Source organism: Fusarium fujikuroi, chromosome FFUJ_chr07 (genome assembly GCF_900079805.1).
Source record: "Fusarium fujikuroi IMI 58289 draft genome, chromosome FFUJ_chr07".
Classification (NCBI taxonomy): domain Eukaryota; kingdom Fungi; phylum Ascomycota; class Sordariomycetes; order Hypocreales; family Nectriaceae; genus Fusarium; species Fusarium fujikuroi.
The window spans coordinates 3,185,245-3,198,978 of NC_036628.1; the positions used below are offsets into that span (position 1 = coordinate 3,185,245).

The 13,734-nt window shown below is 48.3% G+C and overlaps 5 protein-coding genes; 2 read left to right on the forward strand and 3 right to left on the reverse strand.

Annotated features, from left to right (window-relative positions):
• Positions 1–335: 335 nt before the first annotated feature.
• On the forward strand, positions 336–2,177 carry FFUJ_08106 (probable general amino acid permease; the record flags this gene model as incomplete). XM_023581231.1 has 4 exons in its annotated part: positions 336–524; positions 574–917; positions 967–1,529; positions 1,585–2,177. The coding sequence occupies 4 exons, from the start codon at positions 336–338 to the stop codon at positions 2,175–2,177; spliced, it is 1,689 nt and encodes a 562-aa protein (XP_023433868.1).
• A 624-nt stretch (positions 2,178–2,801) lies between these two features.
• FFUJ_08105 (uncharacterized protein) lies at positions 2,802–4,175 on the reverse strand (the record flags this gene model as incomplete). Its single annotated transcript, XM_023581232.1, has 1 exon — positions 2,802–4,175. One exon carries the CDS (start codon positions 4,173–4,175, stop codon positions 2,802–2,804), a length of 1,374 nt encoding a protein of 457 aa, XP_023433869.1.
• A 2,995-nt stretch (positions 4,176–7,170) lies between these two features.
• On the reverse strand, positions 7,171–10,662 carry FFUJ_08104 (probable bifunctional P-450:NADPH-P450 reductase; the record flags this gene model as incomplete). XM_023581233.1 has 7 exons in its annotated part: positions 7,171–8,594; positions 8,651–9,218; positions 9,267–9,652; positions 9,706–10,034; positions 10,090–10,201; positions 10,255–10,494; positions 10,554–10,662. The coding sequence occupies 7 exons, from the start codon at positions 10,660–10,662 to the stop codon at positions 7,171–7,173; spliced, it is 3,168 nt and encodes a 1,055-aa protein (XP_023433870.1).
• Positions 10,663–11,460: 798 nt separating this feature from the next.
• On the forward strand, positions 11,461–12,420 carry FFUJ_08103 (related to 3-hydroxybutyryl-CoA dehydrogenase; the record flags this gene model as incomplete). Its single annotated transcript, XM_023581234.1, has 1 exon — positions 11,461–12,420. One exon carries the CDS (start codon positions 11,461–11,463, stop codon positions 12,418–12,420), a length of 960 nt encoding a protein of 319 aa, XP_023433871.1.
• A 210-nt stretch (positions 12,421–12,630) lies between these two features.
• FFUJ_08102 (related to lambda-crystallin) lies at positions 12,631–13,694 on the reverse strand (the record flags this gene model as incomplete). XM_023581235.1 has 3 exons in its annotated part: positions 12,631–12,929; positions 12,986–13,370; positions 13,437–13,694. The coding sequence occupies 3 exons, from the start codon at positions 13,692–13,694 to the stop codon at positions 12,631–12,633; spliced, it is 942 nt and encodes a 313-aa protein (XP_023433872.1).
• Positions 13,695–13,734: the final 40 nt, after the last annotated feature.

Here is a 13,734-nt window from a genome sequence, read left to right on the forward strand (position 1 = left end):
TCGCTGTTAGCGTTGGCACCCAAGTCTGGACGCTCGGTAGTCGGAGACTCGGGGGTAGATCCGGTCCAAGTCGCCTGAACATTCTACAATGGGGATAGTTTGTATGTCTTGATGTTGCAGATAAGCAGATCTGCGATAGTGAATATGATTCAACAGTGAGTGTTGTTCACAGCAACAAGGGTGAAACCATTTTAGAGCAATGAATCGAAACGGGTATATATATCTCTTGACATCCGCGCTATCGTCGCTGCCATATTCCAGTGTCGACTGCCAACACTGGAGTAATAACCCCAAGGCCTTTTGTTCCAACCCGATCTCACTTCATTTCTGCCGTCATGGATGCCAACAAGACTGAACTGGGCATCTCACCCGTGGAAAGTAACCGTCCTGGCTCCCTACTCGACACCGACAATAAACCGGTAGTGAATGAATTGGTCGAGAAGTATGGACAGACCCAGCGTGGTCTAAAGCCTCGTCACGTCCAGCTCATGGCCATCGGTGGCTCAATTGGAACTGCACTATGGGTAGGCCAACCATCCAATTCCATCCATGATCAAAGCTGATGAGAACCAGGTCGGTATTGGGGGCTATCTAAGTCAAGCCGGACCGCTCTCTCTACTTCTTGGATACACCTTCTGGGGTATTTTCTTCATTTGGCCCACGTACCTGTGCGTCGCAGAAATGATGGCATATCTGCCCGTTCGCGGCTCCATTTTTGAACTTGCCTCTCGCTTCGTCGAACCAGCTGTTGGCTTCAGCTTAGGCTGGACCTATTTCTTCGGGACGTGCATGCTTGTTTGTGTTGAGTACAGTGCCGTTGCCGCCGTGGCCGAGTACTGGGATAGTACGACGAATCCTGCTGTATGGATAGCCGTTTCAATGGCTATCTGTATTTTTCTCAATGTTGTTGCGGTCAAGTAAGTATATCAGTACACAGTATTACAGCAGAAATTAACCGTTCAACAGATGGTATGGTGAAGCCGAGTTTATTCTCGCCATCACCAAGGTGTTCTTGCTCATTCTCCTCGTCCTCATCACTATCATAACGATGGCCGGCGGAAATCCCAAGAGTGATGCCTATGGGTTTCGTAACTGGAAGGACGGAGCCATGCACGAATACTACGCCAAAGGTCCCACTGGTAGATTCCTCGGCTGGTGGTCGGTTGTTATCTATGCGGCATTTACTATCGCTGGGCCTGACATGATTGCCCTTGCGGCCGGTGAGATCCAGAACCCTCGTCGGACTATTCCCCGAGTCGCGCGTATGATATTCTACCGTCTTGTCGGGTTTTATATCGTCGGAGCCCTTGCTGTTGGCATTATATGCTCATCGAAAGATAAAAGGCTTATTAGCGCTATCGCAGATGGCTCTTCTGGCGCTGCTGCGAGCCCATGGGTGATTGGCATTCAGAATCTTGGAATCGGATTCTTGCCTCACTTCATCAATGCCCTCATCCTTGTGTCTGGGCTTTCTTGTGGTAACGCTTATCTTTTCGCTGCTAGTCGAACGCTCTATGGCCTTGCCAGAGGTGAGCATGATCCACTCCTTATCGAAGCTGACCAGACCACTGATAATTCTTTTAGATCATCAAGCTCCCAAGATTTTGATGAAATGTACCAAGAATGGAGTCCCGATCTACTCCACCGCAGCCGTCTCCTTGATCTCTTGCGTTACTTTCCTTGTGGCCTCCAACTCGGCTATAGAAGTCTTCTTCTGGTTCGTCGACCTCACTACCACCGCATTCATCGCTTCATATAGCTTTATGCTACTTGCGTACATTGGGTTCTACCGTGCTCGCAAGGCACAGGGTCTTACTGACGAGTCACTCTCGTATGTCGCGCCTTATACACCATACACTCCCATCATGGCGCTTGCTCTAGGATGCACAGCGATCTTTTTCGTAGGATTTGATGTGTTCAGCCCGTTCAGCCTGCGAGGTTTCATCACCTCTTATTTTGCTGTTGCTTTCACCGCTGTTATGTATCTGGTTGGCAAGATCAAGTATTGGAGAGAGGGTAAGGGTATCGTCAATCCGAAGGATGCAGATTTGATCACTGGTAAGGCTGAGATTGATGAGGAATGCAGACACTGGGAGGAAGGAGGCATTGAGGAGGTTGAGAGAGCTAGACTGGCTGAAATGACTTGGGCCAGGCGTGCTTGGGAGAGAATGTGGTAGTCGTGATGTACTTAGCGCCAATGCAGAGTGCCTTTGGATATAGTAGACTCCCTTATGGGTTAAAGTGCCAATTTATCCATCTTTTCCTTTTACCAATATCATGCACTTTTAATACGGCGAAGACGTCGAAATATAGTCCTTGTATATATTATGCGCTGACAGCAGATCCTGGGTCTTTTACTTCAACTAGTACGCCACATCAAATATGTGAGATGGCTTTCATAACGACCACAGGTCTTGATCTGCACAACAGGCACTGGAGATGATACAACGCTGACATTGAGCATTTACCTATGAGATGACTGCGGCCTATAAGGTTAACCTTTAGGCCGCAAACACAGGTAACAAATGAGAACACGGTAATTCTTTCCTCAATATATGCATTGAGCATTTGGTACTTACTGGTAAGTACGAATTGCCCATCTCGGCTGAGAATTACCTCTTATACTTCTTCCCCTTGAATACTTGGGCAGGACAGACTCCATGATCGAGTAATTGCAGAAATCTGCTGTTGCCAAACGCTATCCATTTAATTGTGGAGATAATAACAATAGTATATTGACGTATTTGCATGTGACCTACCCTTCACTAGTTCGTTCCCAGCCTTAAGCTATGCAAAGTCCCTTAACTAAGTACTGCAACCCATTCATCATTAACTGGGGAAAAATTGTCGGTTTCGGGCGTCAAAGTCAGCTTCTTACAGCCCTTTTTGAGAGAGACCTTGTTGAAGCGATCCTCAATCCAGGAAAGGAAGTATTGCTGTGAAGCTGGGAGAACCGCACCGTGACCAAGGCCGGGGTATAGCCTAAACTCAGCAGTCGTCGAGCTAGCAAACTCTTTGCATGTTTCGTCAAAGGCCTCCTCAGATGTGTCAGCGTATACCAAGGTATCTTCGGTACCTTGGATCACAAGTAATGGAGCTGCCAGTTTATGAGGTCCTGCACCATTATAGATTGTCTCCCACTTGATGAAATCGGGGTGTTGAATCCAACTGGTGTTCTTGTAGAGTTGGCTGACAGTTAGGTTGCTGTAGAGGGCAGCTGAAGTATAGAAACATCCTTGGTCGGCCAGAGGCATCCGGGCAAGAAGAATATCAGAAGCATAATCCTTAACTTTGATAGAGGGGTAGATCCTTGAAACCGATTGTAGCATGAGGGAAGAGAGAAAGTCTCCAGCGGGTCCATCTCCGGCACGACGGATCATTTCAGCAATAATCTTGCTTGGAACAAGGCCAGGGGAAGCGCAAACCGCCCCAATTAGGCCGCCCGTAGCCTCCGGTTTTGCCTCTCGCTCATTGGTGCGCCAGCAAGACATTCCGCCTTCGCTGTGACCCATAACAACCCACTCCTTCGTAATCTTGCTGCCTAGAGCCTTGCGTACAGCCTGGACGCTTAAGCTGGCATCTGCTGCATGGAGAATACCAGCCTCGTACATAAGGCCTTGAGCCTCACTTCCCTGGCCTGCGTAGTCAGGGGCGATAACGACGTAACCTGCAAGGGCTAGAGCAAACGGAGCTGACCACCCATAGAGTAGTGCGCGATGGTTCGATGGTGAACACTGTCGGGTTCCGCCAGCTGTTCCGTGCGTCCAAACAACAGTACGGAATGGCTTGTTCCCCTGCGGATTGGAGTATGGAATAAGCACAATGCCAGTAGCTGCAAGGGGTTTCCCTTTAATATCCTCAGACATGTAAAAGAAACGAATCAAAGATATGCCAGCAGGGACAGTCCATCGCCGATAAGCCTGCTCAGATGGGATCTTTTCCCATTTTAGGATATCTCCAGTCGAATACTTTGACACATTTGAGGGGGTTGAATAGAAGGAATCAGTGGTGATATCTTGATTGACCCATCGTTCTGCCTCCATAGCTAGCACCTGTCGGTAGGCGATTTGACAAGTGGCATCGCATCGATTTGGCTCATTGGCATAGGGGAGATGGGTTTGCGACGCTGCGAGAGCGCTTGAAATTAATATGATAGAGAGGAGTTTGGACAACATAGTGTCGAGGAATATTAGATGATTGTTGGGAAGCTTAGGGACAAGGGGACACTCGGCGCATCTTCAGGATCCACAACGTAAAATGAATTTGTCCTCTTGTACCGGGATTATTGCAAGGAGATGCTGGGTTTATAAAGGCTTTCAGCTCGAGAAAAACCCCCCAGGGTTGTGCGAAAGCCTTGGAATGAGATCAGGGTATAGCCTCATTAGTATTTAATGGGCCCATAAGCCACACCATTCCTGTACCTACCACGTGAAGGATTAAGTAGTAACTTCGAACTTTTAGCTCTCAACTTCTCATAAAATACAATGCAATTGAGTTTACTAGTTAGAGATCTCTGTCAGCCCTTGGCTATGTAGATACTTAGTTTGTTACTAAAAAGCACTTAGCTTAGCCTTGAAGTATAATATGACCTTGAGGCATTTTCTAGTAGTATGTGGTGATATTCCCGATTCGTGATTATTATACCGTTCCCACGCTGGCAAACTTGAATATAAGCAAGTGGCGCATAAACTGCTACCTCGCCTGGAATGTTGGCAAACTCAATTCATAACGGTCTCGAATGTTCTCACAACACAGGAAGCAGACCACCACATTCAAGCTAAGCTTAATCTAGGTCTCTTAGCATAGACAGTGAATGCCGTAGGCAAGCCAATAAGAATATTACCCTGCTGGAAAATGATGAGAATTTCCAACCCATTTTTAGCTGAAATAATCGAACTAGTAGTATACGAAGTGACCGAAAAGGCCACTGCCGTTACAGATACGCAACTTACTCCCATAGCGAGATATTTAGTTCTCTACCACATTAATACCCAAGTAAAACGGCACCATGGTGAGAGAAAGCGCCAACGAGCAAAATCATGACAAGTCTCATGAGATTACGCAGGGGACATAACATCGAAACAGAAGCTCAACCATGGCTGCATTTGCCATATTCCTTTGACACTAACTTCTCTCTGCTAATTTAAGCTCTCAGCCACCAGTCTTTGGGTGCTCTCCTCTTCAATTTTTCTAGCGCACTGGCTGCTTTACATTTTTCATTAAGACTGGGAGCTCCCTTGAGATCGACCTACAATTCATCTAGGATCCTGAGGAGGATGTTGTGGATCTTGAGTACTCAGCATCAAGCTGGCATATTTCCAGCATTCCTTGTCAACTATATAGTGAAATACCTAAGTATTAATATCTTATTTTTTTCTTTCTTTATTTATAGAAGTCTAGTAGACCTATTATAGCTCTCTAAACATATATTAGAAGCCAGAATCCATTGCCTAGTAGCCTTCTGAACATTGGTTATTTGTCTAGTGTAACCAGTGCTAGTTGCGTATGCTTCAAGAGCAGTCTGGGTATAGTCCTGCAGTTTCAAGACGCTAGTATATCTCTTTTCAATTGCTAATGGGAGATTGATGAGAGGGAAAAGAATTCCCATCAGCAGCATGGCTGTTTCATAGTTAGAAAGATACAAGAGAACCAGAAAGCTGCTACTGGATAACTCCTCTGGAGCTCGTGGAACAATTCTCAACCAGTTTCGGATAGGGAAGATGACAGAGAAGGCATCATGTTGCGGTGCCTCATCCCGTGATAGTAGGAAAGAACGAGTGTTGTGAATGAGATTCGATAATTCCTGTACCGCGATCTTGAGGTCATTATCAAGATCGCATGTTGATAGCTGATGCAAAGAGTCAGCGACGGTGTTGAGAAGCCTATAGTCCTGTTCTGGTAGTAGACCTCGATTCTGCGGATCTTGAGGCAGGGAAGATAGGTTTATAGGCGGCTCCAGAGTACCGAAATGCTCCAAGAGGAAGCTGCCACTGCATTTGGGCCATAACTATAGCTATAATTTAGACCCCAAAGGGTGTAATGAGAATGTCAAGAGAAGGCTTACTGCAAAAACGCCATTCAAAAGGTTCTTATATTCGTGCCTAAACTGTTATTCGTAATGTTCGTCAAGGTTGATATATGTGGAGGAGAGATTACCTAGTATCGCTGTACCAGGCCATGAGGATTGTTGATGCAAGAAGGGCTTGTGAAGATTCTTTATGCTCTTGCTGTGGAGTGGCAAGTATGACACTTAGCTGCGTGGCCATTTCTCGTATGGCGTGCGTTCTATATTGGCATTCGACTTCGTGTTCGGCAGTGGACTTGTAAAGAGTTCGCAAGTGGCCTGCGGCGATACTGCAAATACAGAATCGAAGGTGGTTATAACAGCCAGCCATTGACATAAATCTGTAAGAAGCTCAGTACCAAATCAGATACTTTTGAAGGCTCCGCAATATACCCGTTCCACTGAGTCGCGCCTGCAAATAGACCAAGATCTATTACATTGTCAAGGTCAATTCGGACTTGACAGAGATGCTCAAGAAGTCGTTTCTCCACAGCAGGTATGGCGGTAGGCCACCCATACTGGGAGATGATTGAGAGACAATTGCTAGATGTGGGACTGGGGACAGTTTCGTCCTGATGCGAAGATGCAGATGCTATATCGAGGTTGGTTCCCTCTGGGTAACAACAAGGATGCAGTTGTCTGTTCTTGGCAATCTGCCTTTGGCAATATGAACTGAAGATATAGTATTAACGCAGATTGCTAAGTGCGACGGTCAAAGTAGCGCATACCACTGTGGTTTGAGTTCATCGCATTTGATTCTGCGCTTTTTACAGGCAATGCATCCGCTGCGGACCTTTCGGTGTGTTTGCTTCATGCTTTGCGGAGTATCTGACTACTTCTTTTCAGCTTACGATGGCCGGGTTCAGAGTCTGCTATTTATTTGTCCACCCCTGTACAACGTACTAGTTACTAAGACAGTGCACCAATACGTCACCACTACAGCTTGTCTGGCTCTGATTGGGCCTGGAGCCGGACATGCCGAACTCTCCGAAAGTAGTAAAGCCGCTCAAGGGAGAGGCTGCGTTTAACTCTTTGGATGTCTGGGATGAAGGCATATGGAACAAAGTAATCATTTATTCTTCTTACGTAGATTAGGAAGTCGAAATTTAAGCAAACACATCGGCCCAGTACCTTTCCCCTTTCATACTGTCAACCCACTCGGCCGCCGTTTCTTCATCACAATCTGCCACTTCAGCCTTTATCTTGACCAATACTTTTTGGATGCTACTTCCCACGATCCCAGCGCCACATATGTAGATCTGAGCGCCTTGACGGAACGACGCTACAATATCCTTCCTGTCAAACCACATCCTGTCTTGCACGAACTTGCAATTCTCCGACTTTTTCGAGGCGAATGTGTATGCGCGATACAGCTTGACTACGCCCTCGTGCTCCCATTCATCGAACTGCTGGCGATAAAGATCGTCCTCATCAGGATCGTTGCAACCGTAGAACAGCAGAGCCGTACCAACATCCAGGCCCTGTCTTTTCTTGACGGCGCGCTCCGCTACGAAGCCGTAGAAGGGAGCGAGACCTGTGCCAGCGCATGCCATTACGATTGGTGTCTTGTTGTCTATTGGAAGGTGAAACCCGGAGCGGCTCGGACGGACACCCACCTGAAGGTGATCCCCTGGTTGGAGACGTTCGACATAAGTACTTGCAACACCCAGATATCGATGTCCCTGAGAGCTTCCTCTGGCAGGGGCGTCTATGACGCTGTACGTCAAGGAACACTCGGACGGTGACGGTGAGGCTATGGGTGAAGAAGAGATGCTATATTGGCGCAGATGGAGAGCTGGTAGAGCCGCCAAGTACTGCCCGAACGAATATGTCGCAGAGGGGTAATCCTCTAGGAGGTCCAGTAAAGTGGTGTTCAGCTTGTGGATATTACCCTGGTTGACACGCTCCTTCAGCTCATCCGACTTGGTCTTGTCTGGAATTGTCTCAACCAGCTGCTGTGCCTGACGCTCGGTCACTGGTTGGCCGAGCTCTACCATTCCAGCGAGTAGATTTTGTACGGACAACGGCTGGTCGGTTGGTAGGCTCGTTGATTTGGAACCATCGATGACAACGGTCGCATCCCAAGGGAGATTGAACCTCCTCATTACTCGGTGAACAACGTCGGGATGGTTCAACGGCAGGACAGCCAAGTAATCACCAGCCCGGTACGTCGTCCCAGAAGGTAGGATGATACCGATGTGACGCTTCCTAGGCGCACCAGGTTTGCTCAACAACCGCATCGTGGAAATCTGCGCCGTCATGACATCCTGTCGAAGGATACTTGGTCTCAGCCCAATACTAATGTCTAGCTTCAGCTCACGAGCTCCGCCCGATGCCGTGTTGCTTGACTTGCCGGACTGTTTCTGCAGAGCTGGCCAGAATTCCCTTTCCTGCCACTCTTCGATAGCATCGAGGCAATTATTCTTGGCTACATCAACAGCTGCTCTGGTGACGAGGCGCGTGGCACCCGCCTTTTCAAGCTGTTCAACAATGAGACTTTGGATTCTCTGGTATGTGGCATGCCACTCCTCTATAGATATTCGTCAGGGGGAAACAGCAACTCATGGAGAGGGGGGGTTAGCTTACCATTGCCGACGCCAAAGACAGCGTAAGGAACCTTGATGAGACCGCCCGACGAAAGCGACGCCAGCCATTCCACAAAATGAGATGCATTGTCCGGCGGCTGTCCTTCGTAGCTTCCGGTGATAACAACTACCGGCACATCAGGCTTCAGGGAAGAGATTGCATTGTCCAGTGAGTCAACTTTGGGGACGTAGCCATTTTCTTCGGCGAAACTGGCGAGAGACTGTGCAAGAGCTTCGCAGGTACCTGTGTTGGATCCGTACAGGATAGAAATGGGTTCCGAATTTCCTTCTCTGACAGCATGGGATCTGGATGGTGTCTTGGAAGAGGCCGCAGTGCCAGAGCTACTGCCATGGCTGAGTTCAACACCTTGGAGGAATGATGAGTTTCTGAGCCTAGTTCTGATATTGAAGCCCTGGGGCTTGATGGTTAAGGCTGTCCGAATTTGGAGCTGATATGAAGGATTGTCCTTGGTTATGTGGAACGTCTGAAGGATGGTAGCGGTCGCCATGATGGCCTCCTGTATAGCAAAGGGTCTACCAATACAGGCTCGAACGCCATGACCAAACGGCTATGGACATATCAGCATATTCCACTCGACTCTGAGTTGGTATTTTACCTTCCAGGCATTTGGGGGTAGTTTGTTGAACTTGTCTGGCAACATACGAGACGGATTGAACTCTTCTGCATCAGGGCCATAGACATCGGGATCGCGATGCAGTCTTGCCAGCAAAATGCTGACGCAGTCCTTGTCCTTAATAGTGTACTCGCTATTCAAGACCTGGTCCCCTTTTGCCCGGAGAGTGAACGCGGGTGCCGTGGGATAAAGTCGTAGCGTTTCCTTGAGGCATGCGTCAATATAAGGCAACTTGGCTAGATGTGCAACCGTCATAGGTTGCGAGCCAAGAACCCTGTCGACCTCTTCTACGACCTGTCTGAGAGCTGAAGGGTTTTCGAGCAATTGGTAGAAGAGAAAGGATAAAAGACCTGATGTAGTCTCGTGGCCTATGAAGCTGTCAGAAAGATGCTGTGATTCGGGTACGAATCGCTCAAGGTACCTGCGATGAGGAATGTTATCATGTTTCGGATGATTGCGTCGTCATCCAGTCCCTCGCCCGTCTTGGGATCTCTACCGTTGATCATTGCATTAAGGAGGTCCTTCTTATCCACGGGATTCTGTCGACGTGTTTCAAGAAGCTCCCTAGAGATGCCCTCCAGCTCCGCAATATTGGATTGATATCTCTCGTTACTGGCCGTCATGACTGCAGAAGCAAAGGCCGGGCGTCGCGAACGAGCAAAGGATTCGGCAAGCATACTGTTCATAGCGCCTACGAAGGGATGGGTATCATCATGGTAGAACGAGTTGAACCGTTCTCCCATGGCACATCTTGTTGGAGTTGGTCAGTTTCGGCATGCCCGTAATAGAATAAGTGCCAACATACAGCGCAATCGAATCGAGAGTCAGCTTTGTGAAATCGTTTGAGACATCGACCGGTGTACGTGGCCCAAATCTAGCCCATCTCAAGACCATCTGAGATATGATGTCTTGCATCTCTATAGAATTCATTAGCTAAGCGCCCCAACCCTGTCTGATATCACATACGCACCACCAAACATGCTCTGGATAGAAAGAGGCCCAAAGGCTGGCATGAGGGTTCGATGCGCAATCTCCCAATTGTGTTCTCCAGGGTACGCCGTGAACAGGCCATCCTTAGTGGCATTGCGGACTTGTTCGAGAGGGCCTGTGACAGCTTTCTCGAATCTTGCCTCGTCAAACAGGTCTTTGGCGAGGGCGTAGTTGGCAACGAAGATCCTTTCAGCTGGAAGGTATAGTCTAAAGATCGGCCCTGCAGCAGAGCCATTAGTAACGGCATCGCATAGAGGGAAAGGCAGGATATTGACTTACCGTATGACTCAGCAATCTGCGTAAGACTTTCTTGAGGATGGTCTGGGTTCACATCGAGAACGTTGCCGATGAAAGGATAACCCTTAGGGCTAGGTATTTGCTTAGACATAGCGGGATGGGATTGATCTCAGGTTGATGAGGGAATTTAATGAGCTTTCGTGACGCAATGAAATACACATCGAGTAATGGATAAGAGCCAGGTGTCACTGGGCCAGGTTTTATATCTTAGGGTCTAAATTGGAACTTGGCTATAAGTTCAAGGCTGTCATACGACATACAGCCAACCACCACTGTACTGGATCGTATTTGCTGGCATACACAAACCCCTCCAAATCATCTTTCGTCGGATGACGCCTACTTACGCCGTGCTCTTCTTTATCACTAATCCGATTGTGCCAATGTTTTGGTATCTATGGTAAAGGAGCTCGCAGATCTCTTTGATTAGGTTCGGCAATGTAGTAACTCCGCTAAGAAAGTAGGCACAGCTAAGGAGTAGGTGGTATGGCCTTGCTTGAAGCAAGCTATAAAGAATATTGGATTTCCATGCCAAGTCCGTTGATGGCTTAGTCGTTTTCGTTCCTGCACGTACTATCCCAAATTTAGCAGGGAGCGACACTGAGCCTTTTCTAAGCCACTTATACCTATGTAAGTTAGCTCTTGTGGCAATGCCGATCAAAAATGGCGGACTTTAACAAGGCTTTTCGTTTATGCACATCTGGAGCTTAACTATGCACTAGTGCGGACCAAAGTTCCAGACACTGACGTGGAAGCAGGCAAAGAGACGACAGAGGTAGATTCGAATATTTAAAGTCCAGCCAAACATTGGTAAGAATTCACCTCTCTTGGCCCTTGTAACAATCACTTGACGCTATAGTCATCATACAACTCAATTCTCCTACATTGCAGCATGACTAGCTCCACCTTTCTTATCGCACTCGATGTCGGGCTTAGCAACCCTGTGGCTGGGAAGTCTTTCGGAGACATCATATCCCAGGGAGAGGTTCTCGGCATCTCACTGGATGGCAAGCAAGTCTCCACCATTCTGAGCGACAGCCATTTTCTCTCCTTACCCGATGGTGTCATATACCATCCAGCCAACCAACGACTCTACATGACCAACATGGGAGTCCCTCCTCTGAACGATGGAAGTGTCATTTCGACTCGTTTGGATGGTACAGACCTGCAGATCATCTTGTCCAAGGGCCAGATCCACACTCCGAAGCAAATTGCTCTTGATAAAGATAACGAGAAGCTATACATATCGGATCGCGAGGGCCTCAGGGTTATGCGTTGTAACCTCGATGGATCGGGTCTTGAGACCTTGATCCAAACAGGAGACTACAGAACCCCTTCCGACGCTTCCGATAGCACAAAATGGTGCGTTGGTATTGCTGTCTCACCTAAGCGTAATGCTTTTTACTGGACGCAAAAGGGTCCTTCCAAGGGTGCGCAAGGGAGGATTTTCTGTTCGCGCATTGAGTTTGAGGGAGAGCGGCAAACGATCTGTCTCCTTGATCATCTTGCAGAGCCAATCGATCTTGAGATCGATCAAGAGTCCAACACCCTCTATTGGACAGACCGCGGAGAGTTGCCTTATGGCAACACTTTTAACAGGGTGCAGCTAGATGAGAGCGGACTCGGGCTAAAGAAAGAGGCAGCAGATGATCACACTGGCCTAAAGCATGAGATTCTTGTGCAGAATTTTGATGAGGCTATTGGACTGGCCCGTAACCCAGAGGATGGCAGATGGTTCGTGTCGGACATGGGCGGTACGGTATGGTCATTCGATTCCGATGGCGGTAACAAATCTGTGGTTTTCCAGGACAAACGCCGGTCCTTCACCGGTATTGCTCTTGCTAGGGAGTAACAAGGTAGTTAGTGCATACCCATCAGATTCTTCCTCTCTTGTTTCTACGGTCAAAAAGTGTGACTGTTTGCAACTATTGGTGTAAATCACTTCCAATTTCTCGCTCTGATACCGCCGGCCGATGATGAGAAAATTCCCAAAACAGAGACTTAGCTATGGCGAAACAGTTGATTTCTTCTTTGAATACACGTATACTAGAGCTATCTGAGTCTAGAGACTGCCTTTGAGTTTGAGAATCTCCACGAGTAGCCTGTCACGTTCCTTCTCCAGCTCTTTGACATTAGCACCCTGTAACTCCTCCCCGACACTGTCGGTAAGTTTGTCAAGACTCTCGGTATCCCACTGGAAGGAATTGGCCTTGATATGCTCCAGCCACTGCTGGGAGGCAGGCCCAAGGTGCTCCAGGAGATGTCGAAACCCATCGCTTCCTCCACCGCCGCCCATAGCGTTGGACATCAACGGGCCTGTCACAGCCCAGCGCGGACCGAGACTGGAGGTCACGCAGGTGTCTAAAAAGTCAGATCAAATGTCTTTTAATAACGAGGGTCGGCCATGGTTGACTTACCAACGTCCTTTGCGGACATGACGCCGTTGCTGACCAAGCTGTAGACCTCATTGCAGAGGACAGCTTGGAGACGGTTTGCTGCGAAACCAGGAACTTCTTTTTTGATGACCACGGGGGTCTTTCCAATCGACCTGTAAAAGCTCACAGCTGTATCAACGCTTTTAGAGTCTGTCCCGGGGTGCGGGACGACTTCAACCAGTGGCATCAAGTGAGGCGGGTTGAATGGATGACCGATGAGTACACGGCCTGGATTCTTGGCACAATTGGAGATGAACTGTGAGCTTGGAATGCCAGAGGATGAAGAAGCGATCACGACTTCAGGTCTGGCGCCGGCATCGAGCTCAGCAATCAACTTGGTCTTGAGGTCAACTCTTTCAGGTGCGTTCTGGAGTCATTGGTCGTAAGCAGGCATGTCATGGGGATCAAGCAAAAGCTAGTGAGTGTCACAAACCTCTTGGATGAAATCAACCTCGCCAAGGCGATGTCCCAAACTGGATCCGACAAATTCCAGCTTAGATAGATCGATGTTGGAATGAGGACGAATTACTTCAAGAATGGGCAAGAGTGTATGGATAGCATCCTTCAGCCCTTTTTCTGCATTGGGAGCAGGGTCCGAGACCAGCACGCGCAGGCCATGTGCTAAGAACAAGCCAGCCCAAGATGCACCAATCACCCCTGTGCCGACAACGCCTACGGTACGGATGGACATTTTGGCTTGGTATGAATCAGTTCAAGGCACCAAGACAGAA